This window comes from Kogia breviceps, chromosome X (genome assembly GCF_026419965.1).
Source record: "Kogia breviceps isolate mKogBre1 chromosome X, mKogBre1 haplotype 1, whole genome shotgun sequence".
Taxonomy (NCBI): Eukaryota; Metazoa; Chordata; class Mammalia; order Artiodactyla; family Physeteridae; genus Kogia; species Kogia breviceps.
The window spans coordinates 134,553,971-134,572,318 of record NC_081330.1 but is presented as its reverse complement, the minus strand read 5'-3'; the positions used below and the strand labels follow the sequence as shown (position 1 = coordinate 134,572,318).

At 63.0% G+C, this 18,348-nt stretch overlaps 1 protein-coding gene across 5 annotated transcripts in view; it reads right to left on the bottom strand.

The window, feature by feature from the left end:
- Nucleotides 1-7,608: 7,608 nt before the first annotated feature.
- The window catches only part of PPP2R3B (protein phosphatase 2 regulatory subunit B''beta), a 59,102-nt gene continuing 48,362 nt past the window's right edge, over nt 7,609-18,348 (bottom strand). For all 5 annotated transcript variants that reach the window (XM_059050499.2, XM_059050500.2, XM_067023402.1 and 2 more), the window contains 7 exons: nt 17,586-17,742; nt 13,673-13,721; nt 13,041-13,130; nt 12,663-12,838; nt 11,869-11,987; nt 11,663-11,769; nt 7,609-8,442 (listed from right to left, as the gene is read on the bottom strand). In XM_059050499.2, coding sequence (XP_058906482.1) covers nt 8,292-8,442; nt 11,663-11,769; nt 11,869-11,987; nt 12,663-12,838; nt 13,041-13,130; nt 13,673-13,721; nt 17,586-17,742 — 849 coding nt within the window. In that variant the 3' untranslated portion in view covers nt 7,609-8,291. The remainder of the gene's footprint in view (nt 8,443-11,662; nt 11,770-11,868; nt 11,988-12,662; nt 12,839-13,040; nt 13,131-13,672; nt 13,722-17,585; nt 17,743-18,348) is intronic.

Genomic DNA, 18,348 nt, shown 5'->3' with positions numbered 1-18,348 from the left:
TTGGTGCGCGCGGTCCGGGCTGGGAGGCCCGTCTGGGACGCCGCACCCTAGGGTTTCGATTCTCTCTGCCGCGGATGCTCGAGGCGACCTCCCAAGGCAGGTAGTGCCGGAGGAGGACCAGGCCGGGCACCCAACCCGGTGGGCGCTCCCCCACGCTCGCCACCTCCCCTCGCCCCGGTCAGGCCTCCGTGCAGTGTCGAGGTCCGGTCCTGGGGATCAATTCCGTCCTCCGGAACCCCGAACTCTGCCTTGATGGATCCGAGTGTGGCTCCAGGGATCCCAGACCCTGCGTTGGTGGGGGTCCGAGGGCGGCCCCGAGAGTCCCAAACGCTGCCTTGATGGTCCGAGTGCAGCCCTGGGGTCCCAGTTCCTGCCTTAGGGCTCTGTGTCACAGGTGTCCCAGATCCTGCCTTGGGGGTTCAAGTGCATTTCTGAGGGTCCCAGGCCCTGCCCTAGGCGTACAAATGCGGACCCGGGTCCTAGACCCTGCCTTAGGGGGAGTCTGAGTGCAGCCCTGAGGGCCCGGAACTCTGCCTTACGGGTCCTGGTTCAGCCTGGGTTTCAGACCATGCCTTAGGGAGGGGTCCCGGATCCTACCTTAGGGGTCCGAATGCGGCTCCGGGGGTCCTAGACCCTGCCTTGGGGATCCAGTCCCATCCCTGGAGGTTCCGGACTTTACCTTGGGGTCTGGACTGGACGGGTATTGCAAACACTGCTTGGGGGTTTCAAATCCAGTCCGGGGATCTGAATTCTATGGTGGTAGCTTGACTGTGGTCCTGGGAGTCCAGGCAAGTTGCAGTGGATCCTAAACTCTGCCTTGGGGCTGTGTGTCTGGCCCAGAGGTCACAAACTTGGCCTTGGAGTCTCCTGTCTGGCCCTGGTGGGATGAAGTCAGCGTTGATAGCCCAAGTGTGGGAATGCAGCCCTGGGGCCCAAGACCCTTCCTTGCTGGCGGGGGTGGGGGATCCTAGTGGGACTCCAGGGATCATGAACCCTGCTTTGGGGGGTCCCATCCTATCCCTGGAGGTCTCGAACCCTATCTTGGGGGTTCCACTCCATCCTTGGCGATCCCAGACCCTGCCTTACGGGATCTGAGTGCAGCCCTGGGAGTCCCCAGCCTTGCCTTGCAGGCCCAAGTCTGTGACAGTGCATTCCCAGGCTCTGCTTTGGGGGGTTGGAGTGCCGCCCTTTGGGTCCCAGACCCTGCCATGGGAGTCCAAGCCCATCCCCAGGGGCCCCTGACTTTGCCATGAGTGTCCGATGCTGTCCTCCTTCAGGGGTCCCAAATGCTGGTCGGGGCTTCCCAATAGGACAAGGGGGTGTTCCAAAGTCTGCGATGGTAGCCTGAGTGCAGCCTTGAGGGTGTGAGTCATGGTAGGGGGCTCAGGCCCTGCCCTGAGGGTCCGAATCCGGCTGGCAGGTGGAGCTTGGCTCATGATAGCAGAGTCCACGGCATCACAGAGAGTGGGAGGCGGGCTGATTCCAAAGGAGCGCCCCTCCCATTCAGACTGTAATCAGTCATATCCTCTTGTTTCAGGAGACGATGTTCAACCACATCACTGTAACATAGAGAAGGAGGGAGACCCCAGAGGGACGTGGAGACGTGTGGCCTGAAACGGGGTTGCAGACACAATTTCCATTTAGGAATGGGTGTAGAGGGTGAAAAGGAACCTTTGAGGCCAGGACCTGTCGTGTACACAGCCTGGCAACTGTGATCAGGCTGTGCAGAATTACAAGTTTAAATTGAGATGGAGATTTTCAGCCTTAAAGAAAACGGGTGACGTCTTAGAATCTCGACCCAGGGCTGCCAGTGGAGCCCCGGACAGGTGGTCGTTCCTGGGGGCCATCTCCCCGTGGATAGAAGGAGAGGCGGAATTAAAACTCCCAACACGGAAATCACGAATGTGTAAGTTCTGGTGGCTGGTCCTTTTGTGGCTAGTCTCCTGCACTCCTCCATCACAACGGCGGGAGACAGCCAGGAGGCCCAGGGAATGTCATAGACTGGGTCCCGTTACAACCTCGAGCTCCTTTGTTTTCTTTGAAATCATTTCAGACTCACAGAAGAGTTGCAAAATTAGTAGAAAAAGTGAGCATATACCCTTCCCCCCGATTCCCCAGGTTAATTATCATACATACGTGCATCATTTTAACGTGTGTGTGTGTGTGTGTGTGTGTGTGTGTGTACACTTGTCATTTTATTTTCCTGAAGACACTTGGGAGCATGCGGCTGAGGTGAGGTCCCTTCCGTGTACTCGAGTCAGCAGCGCTTCGTTCAGGCAAGATCAGGGGCCTGTCGCAAGGAGGTTGCTGGTGGCAGGGAGCCACCTGGGCTCAGCGCCGTAGCCCGTGGACATTGGCCACAGTCTTGTCGGGCAGCTGTGTCCCCATGTGACCCCTGGTTTCTGCTGTGTGACCGTACCCCCAGGTGGTGCCATCTCCAGGCATGACCCCTGGGTTCCGTCACGATTCCACGCTCTGTGGCCCCGCGAGGCTGCGGTGGTCTCGACCCCTCCTGCCAGGCCACTAGGCTGTGCCCTCTCCGGAAGTGCAGGGAGAGCGGTTCCCTGCCTGCGTTTTGTGGTCTCACTCATCCCATGGGACTTCTGTCCCTGGTCGCTGGCCTGAGTTCCCTGTCTCCATCCTGGGTCCTGACGGCTGGGGTGATGGGTGCCCTGTAACCCTGCAGACAGGGTTGGGGGACAGGTCTCCACCCCTCCAGGCACGCATGCGGGCATCCCTGGACGCTGGTGGTTCACGGCCATGGTGGCAGGTCAAGGAGCCCGGCCATCAGGCTGTGGCAGGGAGAAGCACAGGGAAGCCCCCGTGGAGGCTGGAGGCTGAGATGCTCCCCTCGGGGCCCAGGGAGGGTCAGAGACCCTGGCTGAGGTCCCGCCTGCAGACCGTGTCCCCTCGCCCGACCCCACATGGGGTGTTCGGTGCCCTGTGCTCAGACCCAATGTCTCGTCACGGGTACCTAACCGTTCACATTCACAGGTGTGCTCACCGCTGCCTGTCGCCCCCAGCCCACGTGGGTCGAGCCCTCTAAGGAGCTCGGGGTTGCCCTGCTGGGCCTCATCGGCTGGTCCAGTGCTGCCGCTGCGAAGGGGAGCCTCACACGGGCGCTTCCTGGTGTCCTTCGCACGCGGGGCCTGAGCCGCACTCCCCTGCCCAGTCAGTTTCCAGGAGACCAGGCGGGCTCAGACCTCTTCGAGGGGCTGCCTGAGGTAGGGGGCTTGCTTGTTTCCTGGGCAACAGTACAGTTATCTCAGACTGAAGGGGGATTGTGTACTCCCCAGGGAAAGAGACAGCCACGTCCTGACCCCAGGGGCTCAGGACATGACCTCATTTGGAAGGAGGGCCTGGTCGTGTAACTAGGAGAGACAGGGGCCTTAGGGTGGTCCCAATCCTGTGTAACTGCGTGCTTACATGGGGGGCGGAGACCCAGACACAGAGGAGAAGCCCCGGGAAGACAGAGGCAGAGACGGGAGGGAGGCGGCCCCGAGCCCAGGGACACCTGGAGCCCCCAGAAGCTGGAGGAGGCGGGAGGGACCCTCCCCTGGAGCCTCCGCCCTTTCCAGCTGGACAGCTACCATGAGTGGGCGTGAACTGAAGGCAGCACCGTGGTCCCTGACCCGTGTGTCTCGCCCGCTTGGCACGGTGCGGAGCAGGTCTCACGAGACGCTGACGAGCGAGCTGGTTTCCCATGAGACCGTAGGACGCCGGTCCTGTAAACAGGCAGGCCCATCTCACCCTTCCTGCTGGGCTCTGGGCACACAGGGCAACTGTGCACCCTGTGCGGCTGGGCTTTCAGCCTCTGCACAGGACCCCTGGGTGTTGGTTCAAAGTTCAACTTACAGCCCAAGAACGACGGAAGGTGACATTCTCATCTGTCTCTGTGCATCTGACTGCCCCAGGGGCCTCGCGTGAGTGGAATCACACAGTATTTGTCCTTTGGGGTCTGGCTTATGTCACTGAGCATAACGCCCTCAGGGTCACCCACGCTGTAGCCTGTGAGGACTCCCTTCCTTTTTAGGCTGAATCACATGCCTTTGTGTGGATGGACCATGTTTTGGTTTTTTGTTCACCCATCAATGGACACAGGTAGTATGTACGTTAATTCCTCATGTCTCATCATGTTCAGCGAGTAACTCGCTCAGTGCAGCCCCGACTCAGATGGGCCACCTCCTCTTTCCTCACGGGGTCCCGACGCCCGGTCAAGGGGGGTCATTCTCACCAGACTCGGCATCAGGAGGGGATTTTGACAACCCCCACTGGGTCTCCTTCCTGTGAGACTCTGTGCTTTTCTTAAAAAACATCTTTGTTGGTGTATAATTCCTTTACAATGGTGTGTCAGTTTCTGCTGTACAACAAAGTGAATCAGCTATACATATACGTATGTCCCCATATCTCCTCCCTCTTGCGTCTCCCTCCCACCCACCCTCCCTATCCCACCCCTCTAGGTGGTCACACAGCACCGAGCTGATCTCCCTGTGCTATGCGGCTGCTTCCCACTAGCTGTCTATTTTACATTTGCTAGTGTATATATGTCCATGCCACTCTCTCACTTCGTCACCGCTTACCCTTCCCCCTCCCCGTGTCCTCAAGTCCATTCTCTACGTCTGCATCTTTATTCCCGTCCTGCCCCTAGGTTCTTCAGAGCCATTTTCTTTTTGTCAGATTCCATATATATGTGTTAGCGTACAGTTTTTCTCTGACTTCATTCTGTGTGATAGACTCTAGGTCCATCCAGCTCACTACAAATAACAATTTCATTCCTTTTTATGGCTGAGTAATATTCCATTGTATACATGTACCACATCTTCTCTATCCATTCATCTGTCGATGGACATTTAGGTTGCTTCCATGACCTGGCCATTGTAAACAGCACAGCAATAAACATTGGGGTGCATGTGTCTTTTTGAATTATGGTTTTCTCTGGGTATATGCCCAGGAGTGGGATTGCTGTATCGTAGTATGTAATTCTATTTTTAGTTTTTTTAAGGAACCTCCATACTGTTCTCCATAGAGGCTGTATCAATTTACATTCCCAACAAAAGTGCAAGAAGGTTCCCTTTTCTCCACACCCTCTCCAGCATTTGTTGTTTGTAGATTTTCTGATGATGCCCATTCTAACTGGTGTGAGGTGATACCTCATTGTAGTTTTGATTTGCATTTCTCTAATAATTACTGATGCTGAGCAGCTTTTCCTGTACCTCTTGGCCACCTGTACGTCTTCTTTGGAGAAATGTCTATTTAGATCTTCTGCCCATTTTTGGATGGGGTTGTTTGTTTTTTTAATATTGAGCTGCATGAGCTGTTTATATATTTTGGAGATTAATCCTTTGTACGTTGATTCATTTGCAAATATTTTCTCTCATTCTGAGGGGTGTCTTTTCATCTTGTTTGTAGTTGCCTTTGCTGTGCACTTTTAAGTTTCATTAGGTCCTATTTGTGTGTTTTTATTTCCATTACTCTAGGAGGTGGACAAAAAAAAGATCTTGCTGTGATTTATGTCAAAGAGTGTTCTTCCTATGTTTTCCTCTAGGAGTGTTATACTGTCTGGTCTTACATGTAGGTCTCTAATCCATTTTGAGTTTATTTTTGTGTATGAGCGTGGGGATGGGGCACAGGTGGGCTCCTGGGGGGTCCCCTACCCCGTCCGCATCCAGGTACCCTGTTGCTGCAGGCTCGCCCACCTGTGGGACTCCATCCCCGAGGGTGTGGAGGCCTTTGGGGAGGGGGACGCGGAGCCTGTCGACAACCCGTTGCCGCCCCCAAGGCGTCTGTGGGGAGGCGGGGGGCAGCGGGGGTGAGAGGCGGGCGTCCTCAGAACAGGGTGCGGCCTCCGGGGGAAGCAGCAGCCCTGCCGTGCCACCGCGGCTGACCACTCCTGCCACTGCGGAGCTGCCCGTGGGGACGAGCGCCCCCTGGAGCCCCCGGCCAGCACCTCCGTGGTCGGCGGGGAAGCCAGAACCGTCTGCAGGTCCCCAGTCCAGCAGGTGAGGCGTCCCCTGTGTTGTGGGTAGTGGGGGGCAGCGAGGGAGCAGGCGGGACTCTGCAGCCGCTGGGGTCTCCCAGGAGAGACCTGAGGCCAGCGTGGGGAGGGGAGGGGCCCCTGTGCAGTCAGCACCAGGGATCCAGGCCCTGGTCCCAGCAACCCGGGGCCACCGTGTACACCATCACCGGCGGCTGGCTGGTTGTCAGGCGGCCGCTGAGCCACCCCGTGTGCTCTGATACCCCAGGTGTGGACTGGGGCTTGCTCGGAAGCCTCGGGCATCTGCCCAGGCCCGCGTGGCTCAGACCACTGGGTCGCGGGCGCCCTGGGGTTCCGGCGTCCCTCCTGACTCCGGGCTGGGGCGGTGCTGCCGGGGCCCCGGTGAGTGTGGGCCTGGGACGGCCCTTTAGGAGCAGCGGTGCCCCCCTCCGGGGCACCTTGTGCAGACCCCACGTGGTCAGTGCACCAGCCCGCGGGGCGGGGGTGCTCCAGGCAGGAGTGCGGCTGGCCTTGACCCCGGCCGTCTTCACGGCCCCAACAGCCGTGAAGTGGCAGTTGAGGGTCCGCCGTCTGCTTTCTGGGGACTTGCCAAACTGTCCCTGAACTGACCGGGCACCACCCTGTGGGCGGCCGGGCTGACCTCTGGCCCCGTGGTTGCCGGTCCCGGGCCCTAACGTTTGTGCCCCCGTCCGTGCGTCCTGAGCACGTGTCCCGTCTGTCCGCAGGGCGGGTGTGACGGAAGGCGAGCCATGCCGCCGGAGCTCACGTTGGCAGTTCCCCCTCCATCGCCAGGGGCCCGGGGGCCGGCGTGTGCCGATGATCCGGGTCTCGGGGCCCCCAGGCTGTGGGGCGGGTGACAGCGGCCCCTGCCCAGGACAGGGCTGTGTGACCGTCAGCTGGGGACCCGCCTGCCCCCAGCCGCCTCGGTGGCCGGTCGCCGTGCCTGGCTGGGAAGGCAGGTGCCAGAGCCGGCCCTGCTCCCGTCCGTGGGGCTCGGCGCGCGGTGCCTGCGGCCCTGTGTGGTCCCCACGTGGTCTGGCTCGGCGGGGGGCCAGCTCCTCCTCTCGCCGCCGGCCCTGTGTTCAGCGCCGTGGGCCCGGCTGCAGGGTGGACGGACTCATTCCCTGAGGTCTGCTCAGCGCCCAGACCTTAGACGACCTGTCCTCGGCCTGGGCAGGGGGCTCATCGGCCACCTCCCCTGGACACGCGGGCCGCACCCTCCCCATAAGTCTCAGGTTGGTGCCGACTCAGCCGGGCGTACCTGGGGGTGGCCCGAGCGGCGTGGAGGGTGGGCGTCGGGGCCTCCCCGCGGTGTCTGCAGCGAAGGCTCGCGCCCCGTCACGCACGGGTCAGAAGTGACCGCGGGCGAGAGCAGCCACCCAGGCGGTGTCAGCCCCACCACCGTGGCCGCAGGGTCAGGCTGCGAGATCCCCGGGGCCCGGGGCCCAGGGCCCAGGGCCTGGGACCTGCGCCCCCCGCTCCTTGCCCTGAGGGCCTCCACACCCTGCGGTCTCCCCGCAGTGACACTACCGTCTGTCCCCACGTCCCTCTGTGACCTGCATTCAGAATCCCCGGCCGCTGTGTCCATCTTTGTCCCAAGGTCAGCCTGGGGCTGAAAATCTTTAAATTCTTTATTTGAAAATACAAACGTGATCTCATAAAACGTTTTTAAACTGCTCTGCACGGCAAATAAAACTCAACTTTACATATGCTGTACATTTACACAAAAACAGCAAAAGATATGCTGACCTGGGCGCTCCCTCTGGGGGAGAAGCTGCGGCCGGGACAGCGGCCCCTGCGGGGGGAGCCCGCGGGACGGAGGCGCCGGGGCTTCTGGAATGTTCCTGACGACCACCCCCCATCCCGAAGTCAGCGCACATCCACGACCGACCGCAGGCGGACCTTCTGGGGCGGCGCCTGGTTGCCGCTCAGCCAGACAAGGTGAACCATCAGCCAGACAACGCGAGCCTGGAAACACCTACACCTGGAAGCCGGACAGTGGGTCCGAGGACGCCCTGACCGCCGGGGACGCTGGGGCGCGTGCGTCCTCGCCGCCAGGCCGGGCCTGGGGCTCTCGCACGTGCCAGGCCAGGCCTGGGGCTCTCGCACGCGCAGCAGCTCCTCTGGGGTGGGTGGGGACCCACCTCAGTGGCCGTGACCATATCTGGCCAGCTTCTGTGCTGAATAAATGAGAACGTCTCCACACAAACGCACTTCACTTCCTGTAAAAGGGCTCAACGAGCACAGTTCTGTTCCTGAGGCAGAGGCCGCGTTCACGCCCCACGGAGGCCACAGGTCACGAGGGCGGCTGGTCGTCACCCCCGCACTCATACTCATACAGCTCGACGGCGCCCAGGCCAGTTGGCACCTCAAAGAAGGGCCTCTGGGCCAGCGGAGACCGCAGCGCGCTCAGTTTCTGGTCCACAGGGCTGAGCTCCGCCTCATACCTGCAGGGAGGGGCTTGGTGAGGATACGGGCAGGCACGCACCCCACCTGTGCTCCCCTACGGCCAGAGGCGCTGCTGGCAGCCCCCCGACGTGTGAGCGCAGGACTGCCACGCCGACAGCACGTCCTGCACCCAGACTCCCCCAGAGCGTGGGCGGAGGCACCCTCACTGCGGCGGAGGCCATGACCCCGATTCCAGGATGGTTGCCAGGAGGCCAGAGTGAGCCCGGTGCCAAAGCAGGGCACAGTGTCACAAGAAGTGCAAGTAATCTCTGCAGCAGAGTCCGAGGACACACGAGAAGGCCCACATCCCGTGACCAGGTTTGTCACGGGAAGGCAGGGCCGGTTCAACCACGAGAACCTTGCCATATCTGTATCAGCAGACAACAGGCGAGGAGCCATCTGGCCAAGGCACCTGACAAAGCGCAGGATTCAGGGTGTCCGCGGATGGCAGTGAAGCGGGGTGTCCGCAGGCCGGGGAAGCACGTGGGCGGAGACGTCCCACGGCAGCGTCACGCTTCCCGGGCAGCGGGGGACTCCACACCTGACGTGGGATCAAGGCCGGGCCGTCTCCCGTCACCACTTTCATTCAGCATCGTGCTGGGTGGTGGAGGAACCACAACAAGATGAATAAAACATGGTTCTCTATGTCACCAGTGAACTGCTGGGACGGAGACTTTAGCAGGACCTTTTCAGCACCAAAAACGCCGATGTACTCAAGTACAAATCTCACAAAATACGTGTAAGATCCATACGCTGAAAACTACAAGACACTGGCAGGAGAAATCAGAGAGCTAAATAAACAGCAAGAGGGCTCTGTGGACCAGGAGACGCGAGGTCACTGGGGTGTCACTGTCCCCAGAGGGCTCGTCCCTTCCTCCGAGTCCCAGCTCAATACTGTGTAGAGACAAGCTTGTTCGTCAACGTCCACGTCGAAACAAAGGGGTCGGCACGGCCAACAGCACACTGAGGGATGCGGGGTCTCACCGCACAGCGGCTGGGGTACCTCGGAGCCGCAGGAAGCACAGCCGGGGCGGCGGGGGGGAGGCGGCAAGCGGCCGGCCACACTGGTTACGGGACAAACGGTCCCCAGACCAACTCACAGCTGGTCACCCAGTCACGGTGCCAAGTCTCACCGCAGAGAGACCCGGCTCAGCCCAGTCAATACCCCCCCGGCTCTCCCTGCACGGTCAGGCCGACTCTGATTCACACAGAAGCCAAAGCAACCGCAGTGACCCGGACGATTCTGAGCAAGACCAGAGCCAGAGGCCTCGCTCCGTGAGTCCACTGCCCCCACCCCGAGGCCTCGGCAGGCGAGACGGCGTCGCACCGGCGGCCGGACACAGACGAGCACCGACAGAACCGAAGAAGCTCACACACAGACCCCACAGACACGGTCAACTGATTCTCAACAGAGATGCCAATCTGCTGGCCTTGCGTCGCCGTGGACACCCACACGCATAAGAAAGTAACCTGGGACCAGACCCCGTGCCCCGCAGGGGAGGTCACTCAGAGCACATCACAGACCCAGCGTAAAGGGGAAAACGCTGAAACTTCCAGAAGGGTCTCTGTGGCTTTGGATTAGGCAATCCTTTCTTACACGTGACACCAAAGCCCAGCCCATAAAGGCAAAGTGACAAATGGCAGTTCATCAAAGTTCAGAGCATCTCCTCCATGATACACAAGGTTAGGAGAAGGAAAAGATGCCAGAAACCGTGAGGAAATACAAGTCCCCTCTCTCCTGAAGGACTCATATCCAGGAGACGTAAAGAACCTCTGAGACTCGATCAGAAGGAAACAAGTAACCCACGATGGGGAATAGCCAGAAGACACGGCCCTTCACCAGAAAAGGGCAACAAGGACACGAGCAGCTAAAGCCGGCATGCAGTCCTTCTGTAGACGTCTGTCCGAGTGGCTACAATTTAAAAAACCACCAACCGTAACCACGGCAGAGCCGGCGAGGATGCGGAGCCGCGGGAACTCCCGCCCGCCGCTGCCGGGGACGCAGAGCGGCACGGCCACGTGGGAAGATGGGTGGGCGGTTCGTGGAGGTAAAGGTGCGTCTGTCTACCAGGTGACCCGGAACCCCCCACCCAGGTTCTGAACCAGGAGACGAGCGCTTACAGCCCCACAAATCCAGCTCGCACAGCTCAACAGCGGAGCCGTCCACGCGTGCCCAGGCCCGAAGCAACAGACACCAGCAAGCCAGTGTCCATCACTGGTGAGGACACGCCCAGGGACCCGCGGGGCTCTCGGAGGCCTCGTGCTGAGAGCAGAGGCGGGCACGAAGGGGCTGTGGGGTCCCACCTCTGTGACGTTCTGGAGAAGGCCGAACACCTGGACCAAAGACGGGGCCTGCGGGCGGGCGGGCGGGATCTGGGGTGACGGCGTGCTCACCGTCCTGCCCACTCGGAACCCCCTCGGGGTGGCAGTCTGAGGACCCCCAGGCGCGCAGCACTGCTGTCAGCAAACTGAAGCGCCCCCCGGACGCGGAGGGTGACCCTCGGGGCCCGGGCTCCACTGCCACCCCGTGTGCCACACGAGCAGCCGTGCCAACCCCGGCCCTGGTGCCGAGCAGCCGCGCCAGGGGAAGGGGCCGGGCGGGAGGCTCTGGGCGGGACTGGGTGGGGTCCGAGCCCGCCAGGGACCCAGGCATGAACACTGGACCCCAACCCTCCTCTACCGCAAGGCTGCTTTCAAGGCTGAGGACCAAGGCCCTGGGGGAGACGCCCCGCCCCCGGCCCCGCCCCCTCAGCTGTCCACACCCATCAGCCACGGGGGAGGAGGGGCGTCGGCGGCAGACGTGCCCACTGAGCTACAGCCTCGCTCCCCCAACGGAGACTCCACGAGGGCCGCCCCTCCGCAGGGGCGGGGTCTGCGCCCCTCCAGCCACCTGCGGGTCCCACCCCCGGAGGGCGCAGGGAGCTCGGGAGACGGCACACGGCCCTGGAGGAGCCTGTGTGGAGCCGGAAGGGACGGCCTCAGCAGGAAGCCCTCCCGGTCAGGGCGGCGTGAGGCCGCGCGGTGGAGAGCGGGGTGTGGGGCTGAGGGCCCGGCCTCCGTGGGTCCCCGCCCTGGGCCGGGGGCAGGTGGGGTGGAGCAGGCGTCTCTTGCCTGCCACCTCGGGCCAGTGGGCTCCTCGGGCTGTGACACGGCACGAGTGATCCCGCCCCCCAGCTGGCCGTCCCTGCGTCCCACGCGCTGTCCCCGCCGCAACCTTACCCGTCCTCCCAGGGCTCCCCCATGGCCTCCTCAGCCACCAGGATGTCGTACTCCTCAGCGGCGTACCTCTCCCAGTCGGACAGCTCGGGGCCCTCGCTCTCGCTCTCCTGCGGGAAGCGTGCGCATCGTGTCACACGGGGGGGGGCCCAGAGGCGCCCCACCGCGCCCCCACGCCCTCACGCGCCCCCCCCACCCCGCCCACTCACCCTGAACAGGGAGATCTGCTCTCTCTGCTCGTGGTCCAGGTACTTCTCGATGTTGAAGAAGGTGTCGAAGAAGACGTTGGCCAGCCTGCACCTCTTCAGGTCGTGAAGCGTGATCCTCCCTGCGGGCAAGGTCGGCACGTGAGCGCACGCGGCTCCCACGCGCGCTCAGGAGCCACGTCCCCTCCGTGCGTGCGTAACGACACGCCTTAGGACACGCACCCCTGCCATGAACCAGCCCACGACTGTGGGCAGAAGCCCGGGGGGTGGGAGGGGTCAGGAGCCAGGGCCCAACGCAGTGAGGGCCGCGCGAGTCACCTGAGGGCGGGCCCCGAGCTGCTCTGGGCCCGGGGACACAGGGCAGGAGCCCCCAGCCAGGGCAGGAAGGCCCAGGCCACTGTGGCCCCCGGTGACAACACCTGAGACCAGGGTCCAGGACATGGATGCACAACACCGACCGAGGCGTGGGGGGAGGGGGTTCGGGCAGAGCCTCCCTTTGACCCTGGAAGGTGTACTGGGTGCCCCTGGACGGATGCACCTGGTGGGCTCCCGGCTCCCACACCCACCAAACACACCCCTGGGGCCCCAGCACAGAGCCGGACGAGGGGGAGCCAAGGGCGGGGGGCCGTCTGAAGTGCCCGCACCGGGGGTCCTGGGCTTGGTCTCCCCACATGGGCCATGAAGGAACACAGACACAGGGCCACGGACGGGGTCGGGGGCCCGCCTTCCCAAGCCCCGAGGACCCACTCCCCCGGGGTGTCGCCGTCTCCCTGCAGGACCCCACCCCCCGGCGTCACCTTCGCTCTGGGGCTTCACCAGGTCCAGCATCTGGCACAGGCAGTCCTCAAAGGGCAGGGCCTCAACAGCCATGCTGTCCAGCCGGCGGCACTGTTCCTCATAGAAGTACTCCAGCTCGAACATGGACAGCACCCCATCCCCATCCAGGTCCATGCAGCGGAACCAGTACTCAATGCTGTGACACCGCGCCGCGGTCAGCATGGCCGCCCAGGCCGGACCCCACCCCCCGGGGACCCCTCCCCCAGTGCGAGCCCCGCCTGTGTCTGACCTTGCCCAGGTGAACCACGGAGCAGGGGCACCCTCTCTCCGGGTGACCACTAGCCCCTGCTTCTAAGTGTTCTAGCAAGTGGAGCAGAGGACAGCTGCCAGATACTCACCTGGTCGGGGTTTTCTTGTCTTCCTCAGAGATCAAGAACCAGACAAAGTCAGCATAGCTTATTTTTCCTTCTTTCTGCACTTTCTTCCCTCTGGATTCAGGGCCAGAATCGAGAGACAAAGACTGCGTCAGGGAGAAGCATCCTGAGGCGGGGTCCGCGCCCACCTCCCCCGGGGCACGGGGAACCCTGCATCTGGCCCTGTCCTGTCCCCTTGGTTCCTACTCGGGACAAGGCCTGAGAGAGACCATGTGACCTGGAGGAGGGTCCCTGGGGCCCAGCTCAGGCAGGAGCAGCCACCAGGGTCACAGCCGCCTCACAGCCTTAGGTGCAGGGGCCTGTGTCCCCCGACTCACGGCCTTGTGGCAAAGGCGTGTATGTGTCCCAAGTTACGACCCCGTGTGACAATGGCGTGTCCCTTACATGTGACCTCATGTGGGTGGCATGTGTCCCCAACTCGTGACCTCGTGACAAAGGTGTGTACGCGTGTCCCTAACTCACGACCTCATGTGACGACGGCATGCACTCCCAGAGCACGGCCGCCTCACGTCAGGAGCGAATGAGACAGACCCGGATGCGCGTGCTGAACGTCAGCCCCAAGCCCTGACGAGCCCAGCTGAGTGGCTGGGACTCACCGCGTCACGGCTCCGGAGAAGATCCTCTCGATCATCTTGGTGGATATGGCTGCAAAAGAGGAAGCAGGCCGTGAGCCCCGCACGCTGCTCCTGGCCCAATGCAGCAGCCTTGCAGGTGGCTGGGCGGGCGCGGGTCTGAACGCTGAGACCCAAGCCCAGTCAGGCGGAACCCTCGGGACCAAATCTCCTGCTCCTGGCCTCCTCAGGCGCTGCCTGGCGCGTTCCAGGCCAGGACCTGAGCCCAGAGCAAAGCCAGAGTGAAGGGCTGGCCCAGGGGCCCCAAGACAGAGCGGCGGTGAAGGGCAGGACACACACGCCCACCCTTTCAGAGGCTCTGCCTCCAAACACTCAGTTTGTTGTGATCAGCACACAAATGCATCCAACCCCCCGGCAACTAAGAGGATGAAAGAGTGAAAGACACCAAATTAGTTGCCTGGGGCCACCATAATGAAGCACCGCAGCGGGGTGGCTTACAGAGCACACGTTATTTCTCCCCCAGTCCCAGAGGCTGGAATCTGAGATGCAGGTGTGGGCAGGGCTGGTCCCTCCCAAGGCCTCTCTCCTGGGCGTGTGGACGGCCCTCTCCTCCCTGTGTCCCCACAGGGTTGCCCCTTTGTGTGCGTCTGGGCCCTGATCTCCTCTTCTTAGAAGGACACCAGTGCTATGGGATTAGGACCCACCCTAGTGACCTCATTGTACCTTCATCCCCTCTTTAAAGACCCCAGCTCCAAATACAGCCCCATCCTGAGGTTCCGGGAGTCAGGGCTTCATCGTGTAAATTTTGGGGACTTTTCAGCCCATACCCAAGATCTATAACCACAAAAATGGAGACGTAAAGACAAAGTGTCTTTTCCCCCAAGTCATCCTGCCTCAATGAAAGTCGCCTCTAATGGGAAATGACTGGATGGTGTCAGAGGCTGAACAGTGTTTCTCAGAAAGATATCCACGTCCTCACTCCTGAGCTGTGAACAGGACCTTATTTGGAAACAGGGTCCCTGCAGATGTGACACAGTGAAGGGTCTGAGATGAGGTCCTCCTGGAGGAGGGTGGCGCTACATCCAATGACAGTCCTTCTAAGACACAGAAGAGGAGAGACCCAGACACAGAGGAGAAGCCCCGGGAAGACAGAGGCAGAGACGGGAGGGAGGCGGCCACGAGCCCAGGGACGCCTGGAGCCCCCAGAAGCTGGAAGGGGCGGGAAGGACCCTCCCCGGGAGCCTCCGGAGGCAGCGCGGACCTGGGACACCCTGACCTCAGACGCCTCGTCCCCAGGGCTGGGGGAGGGTGGATTTTAAGCCCCCAATTTGCGGTCATCCAGTACGGCCGCCTCAGGAAGCCCCTCCTGGATGACAGTCCTTCATAAATACGTTGATTTTGGATCTCTGGCCTCAGAACTGGGAGGACAATTTCCTGTTCTTTGAAGGTCCGCCCCCACCCGCCGCCCCCCACTGCCATGACGACAGCCCCAGGGAACTGGACAGCTGACTCAGACTCACTGCCACGACCTGAGAACAGAACCCGCTCGTCCATGGGACACGGGACAGGTCAGCCCCGCCCCTCTGCCCGTTCCTTCCCGTGACATAAGGAAGAGCCCCGCCACCTCTCGTGTTCAAGCTGGTAGGTTAGGAGGCGGCAGGTGGAGGGGGAGGGGCGCATCACGGCGCTCACATCCGCAGCTGGGGGCTCTGCCCAAAGCCACCCAGCGTCCTGGGCTGGCCGTAAGACCACGCTCCCCAGTCAGTCGTGTCTCGAGGCTACAACGCCACCAGCCCTGCCTGGTGACAGAGCCCTCACGCCGGCCCCACGAGATGCCCCGACGTGAGACCTCGACGGGGTAGACACAGGGATGAGGAGGAGACCAGGAGAGGGTCGTGGGGACGGGCGGGGACAGGTGAGCCCCGATCTGGGGAACCACGTGCCGGCCACCACGGGTCTGCGCCTGGAGCTATTCCCAAGATCACAGAGGGAGCTGGAGCTGAGACCAGGCGTCGAATTTAGGGACGGAGTTGAGAGAGACCCACGTCCGCTCGGACGTCCACACGCCAGCGCTCACGGCACCCTCGCGAGGCCAGTCCAAGAGATACAGCAAGCAGATGGTGCCCCGGGGAGCTCAAGTCAGGGGACCTTCTGGGTCCCGTCGACCAGAGACAAACACACGCTCGGAGGATCCAGGAATTCGGTCGTGCGTGTGGGTACGTGAAAAATCCGTTATGTGAAAACGTGCAGTCTTCAGAAAACTGTTTCTAAAACTAAGAACCCACTGTGCGCTTAAATTCTGGCCCACTCTGTGTACCCTGAAAATGTGGTTTCTCGTCACGGGAGGTGGGAGGTGATAATGTGCTCTTATCAAAGAAGCATTTACACTGGATCGCCCCTGCTGCTCCTGAACTGTGTGGAGGCCGGAGTTCACCTTCGTAGGCCTTTCCGTTTGACTCACAGTCAAACCCAGAAGCCAGAAGCGAAACCTCTCAGGGAACCGCGTCGCTGCTCCGACGTTCCCTCCCCTCCGGACGACTCCCGGGAGCGCGCCGCCGCCGTCCCACCCGCCGCCGTCCCACCCGCTGCGGCCCCCGAGCGGTCCCAGGCTGGAATTTGGCCTCGGGACGGTGCCCAGAGCCACCCATGCAGACAGGGAACCGGCCACTCCGCGGACGGGCCACTCGAGGCCCCGACACAGAGCAGGAAGCAGCAGGAGGAGGGAGGGAGGGAGGGGAACGCTGCCCCGCCTGCAGAACAGGTGTTTGCTCAGCTACGGGAACAGGCGCTGGGACCTCAGGGCAGCACCCAGACTGGCCCACGCCAGGGCTCATCAGGAGAACTGGTGTGAAATGACGGGTGGGGTGGCCCCCAAATACCTGAGGACAAATGGAGGGGAGGTGGGGCGGGGAGAACGGGGGACGGACGGATGCAGCCTGTGTGGGGCAGCCGCTATCTGTGCTCAGGACAGGGGCTCCACGCCCCCCAGAGAGCGCCTCCACCGACGGCAGGCCCTGTGCGTCCCGGTCATCGCAGGTCCCGTGTCGTGGCCTGTGTCCGCCCCGGGCCCTGCGCGTCCTCGGCCGTGTCGCGTGTCCGCCCCGGGCCCCCGCGCGTCCTCGGCCGTGTCCCGTGTCCGCCCCGGGCCCCGCGCGTCCTCGGCCGTGTCCCGTGTCCGCCCCGGGCCCCGCGCGTCCTCGGCCGTGTCCCGTGTCCGCCCCGGGCCCCGCGCGTCCTCGGCCGTGTCCCGTGTCCGCCCCGGGCCCCGCGCGTCCTCGGCCGTGTCCCGTGTCCGCCCCGGGCCCCGCGCGTCCTCGGCCGTGTCCCGTGTCCGCCCCGGGCCCCGCGCGTCCTCGGCCGTGTCCCGTGTCCGCCCCGGGCCCCGCGCGTCCTCGGCCGTGTCCCGTGTCCGCCCCGGTCCCCGCGCGTCCTCGGCCGTGTCCCGTGTCCGCCCCGGGCCCCGCGCGTCCTCGGCCGCGTCCCGTGTCCGCCCCGGGCCCCGCGCGTCCTCGGCCGCGTCCCGTGTCCGCCCCGGGCCCCGCGCGTCCTCGGCCGCGTCCCGTGTCCGCCCCGGGCCCCGCGCGTCCTCGGCCGCGTCCCGTGTCCGCCCCGGGCCCCGCGCGTCCTCGGCCGTGTCGCGTGTCCGCCCCGGTCCCCGCGCGTCCTCGGCCGTGTCGCGTGTCCGCCCCGGTCCCCGCGCGTCCTCGGCCGTGTCCCGTGTCCGCCCCGGTCCCCGCACGTCCTCTGCCGTGTCCCGTGTCCGCCCCGGCCCCCAGGGTCCTGTGCTGTGTCCCTGTCTCCTGTGTGTCCGGCAGTACAAGGTTCAGCCTCGAGGGTCGGGGAGGCAGCCACACTGGTCTCCCTGGAGACACAGGAGCCCGCAGGGCAGCGCCCAGCCCAGTGCTGTGTCCCCGCCGCCCGCAGGCCGCGTCCTCACCGTGGTCGTTGTGCCGGGCCAAGTCCTGCGCGTCAATGAGCAGGTCATGGTCTGTGTCCAGCTCCCAGAACTTGCAGTAGATGACATAGAAGTGCTCGTAGGAGAAGAACTCCGTCAGCTGGTTGATGTCCACTTCGTCTTCCAGGAGTGCCACGTTCTGCCAGGACAAACCCAGAAAACCGCTGCCGGGCGCCTCCGGCTGCAGCGTGGAGACGGGCCTTCCGCACGTGGGACCCCCCGCCAGGAGCCCCACGTCGTGAGGGCGGAGGGTCAGAGCCGGTGGAGACGTGCTTGAGGGCTGGGAGCCCGGCACCCAGGTCGGGGTGCACCCGGTCAGGGCCGCGAGAGTGCAGCACGGAGCAGCCCAAGCACGTACGCTCTCGTGGCTGGGGGCTCCTGACGCGAGCGGGTCAGCCCGCCCTTTTGGACACGCACAGGTCCACAGAACCCGGGTGCACCCGCGGCCCAGAGGCCGTGCCTCCGGGACGGACGAGGGGAAAGGAAGGGTACAAGATGAACGGGAGAAGAAAGAGGGGGGCAGGTGGATGAATGAGACGAAGGAAAATGAGTGGATGGCAGACGAGTTAGGGGCTGAGGGTGGAAGCGGGGGGGTGAGGACAGGGGGCAGGTGACGGGGTGGCCGCTGGTGAGCTGGGTGCAGGGAAGAGGGAGGGGGTGGGGATGGACGGTGGGGCGGACAGATGGCTGACCGAGGGTTGGTGCAGAGGTGGGTTACTGGGGGGGGGTGAACGACGAGTGTGCG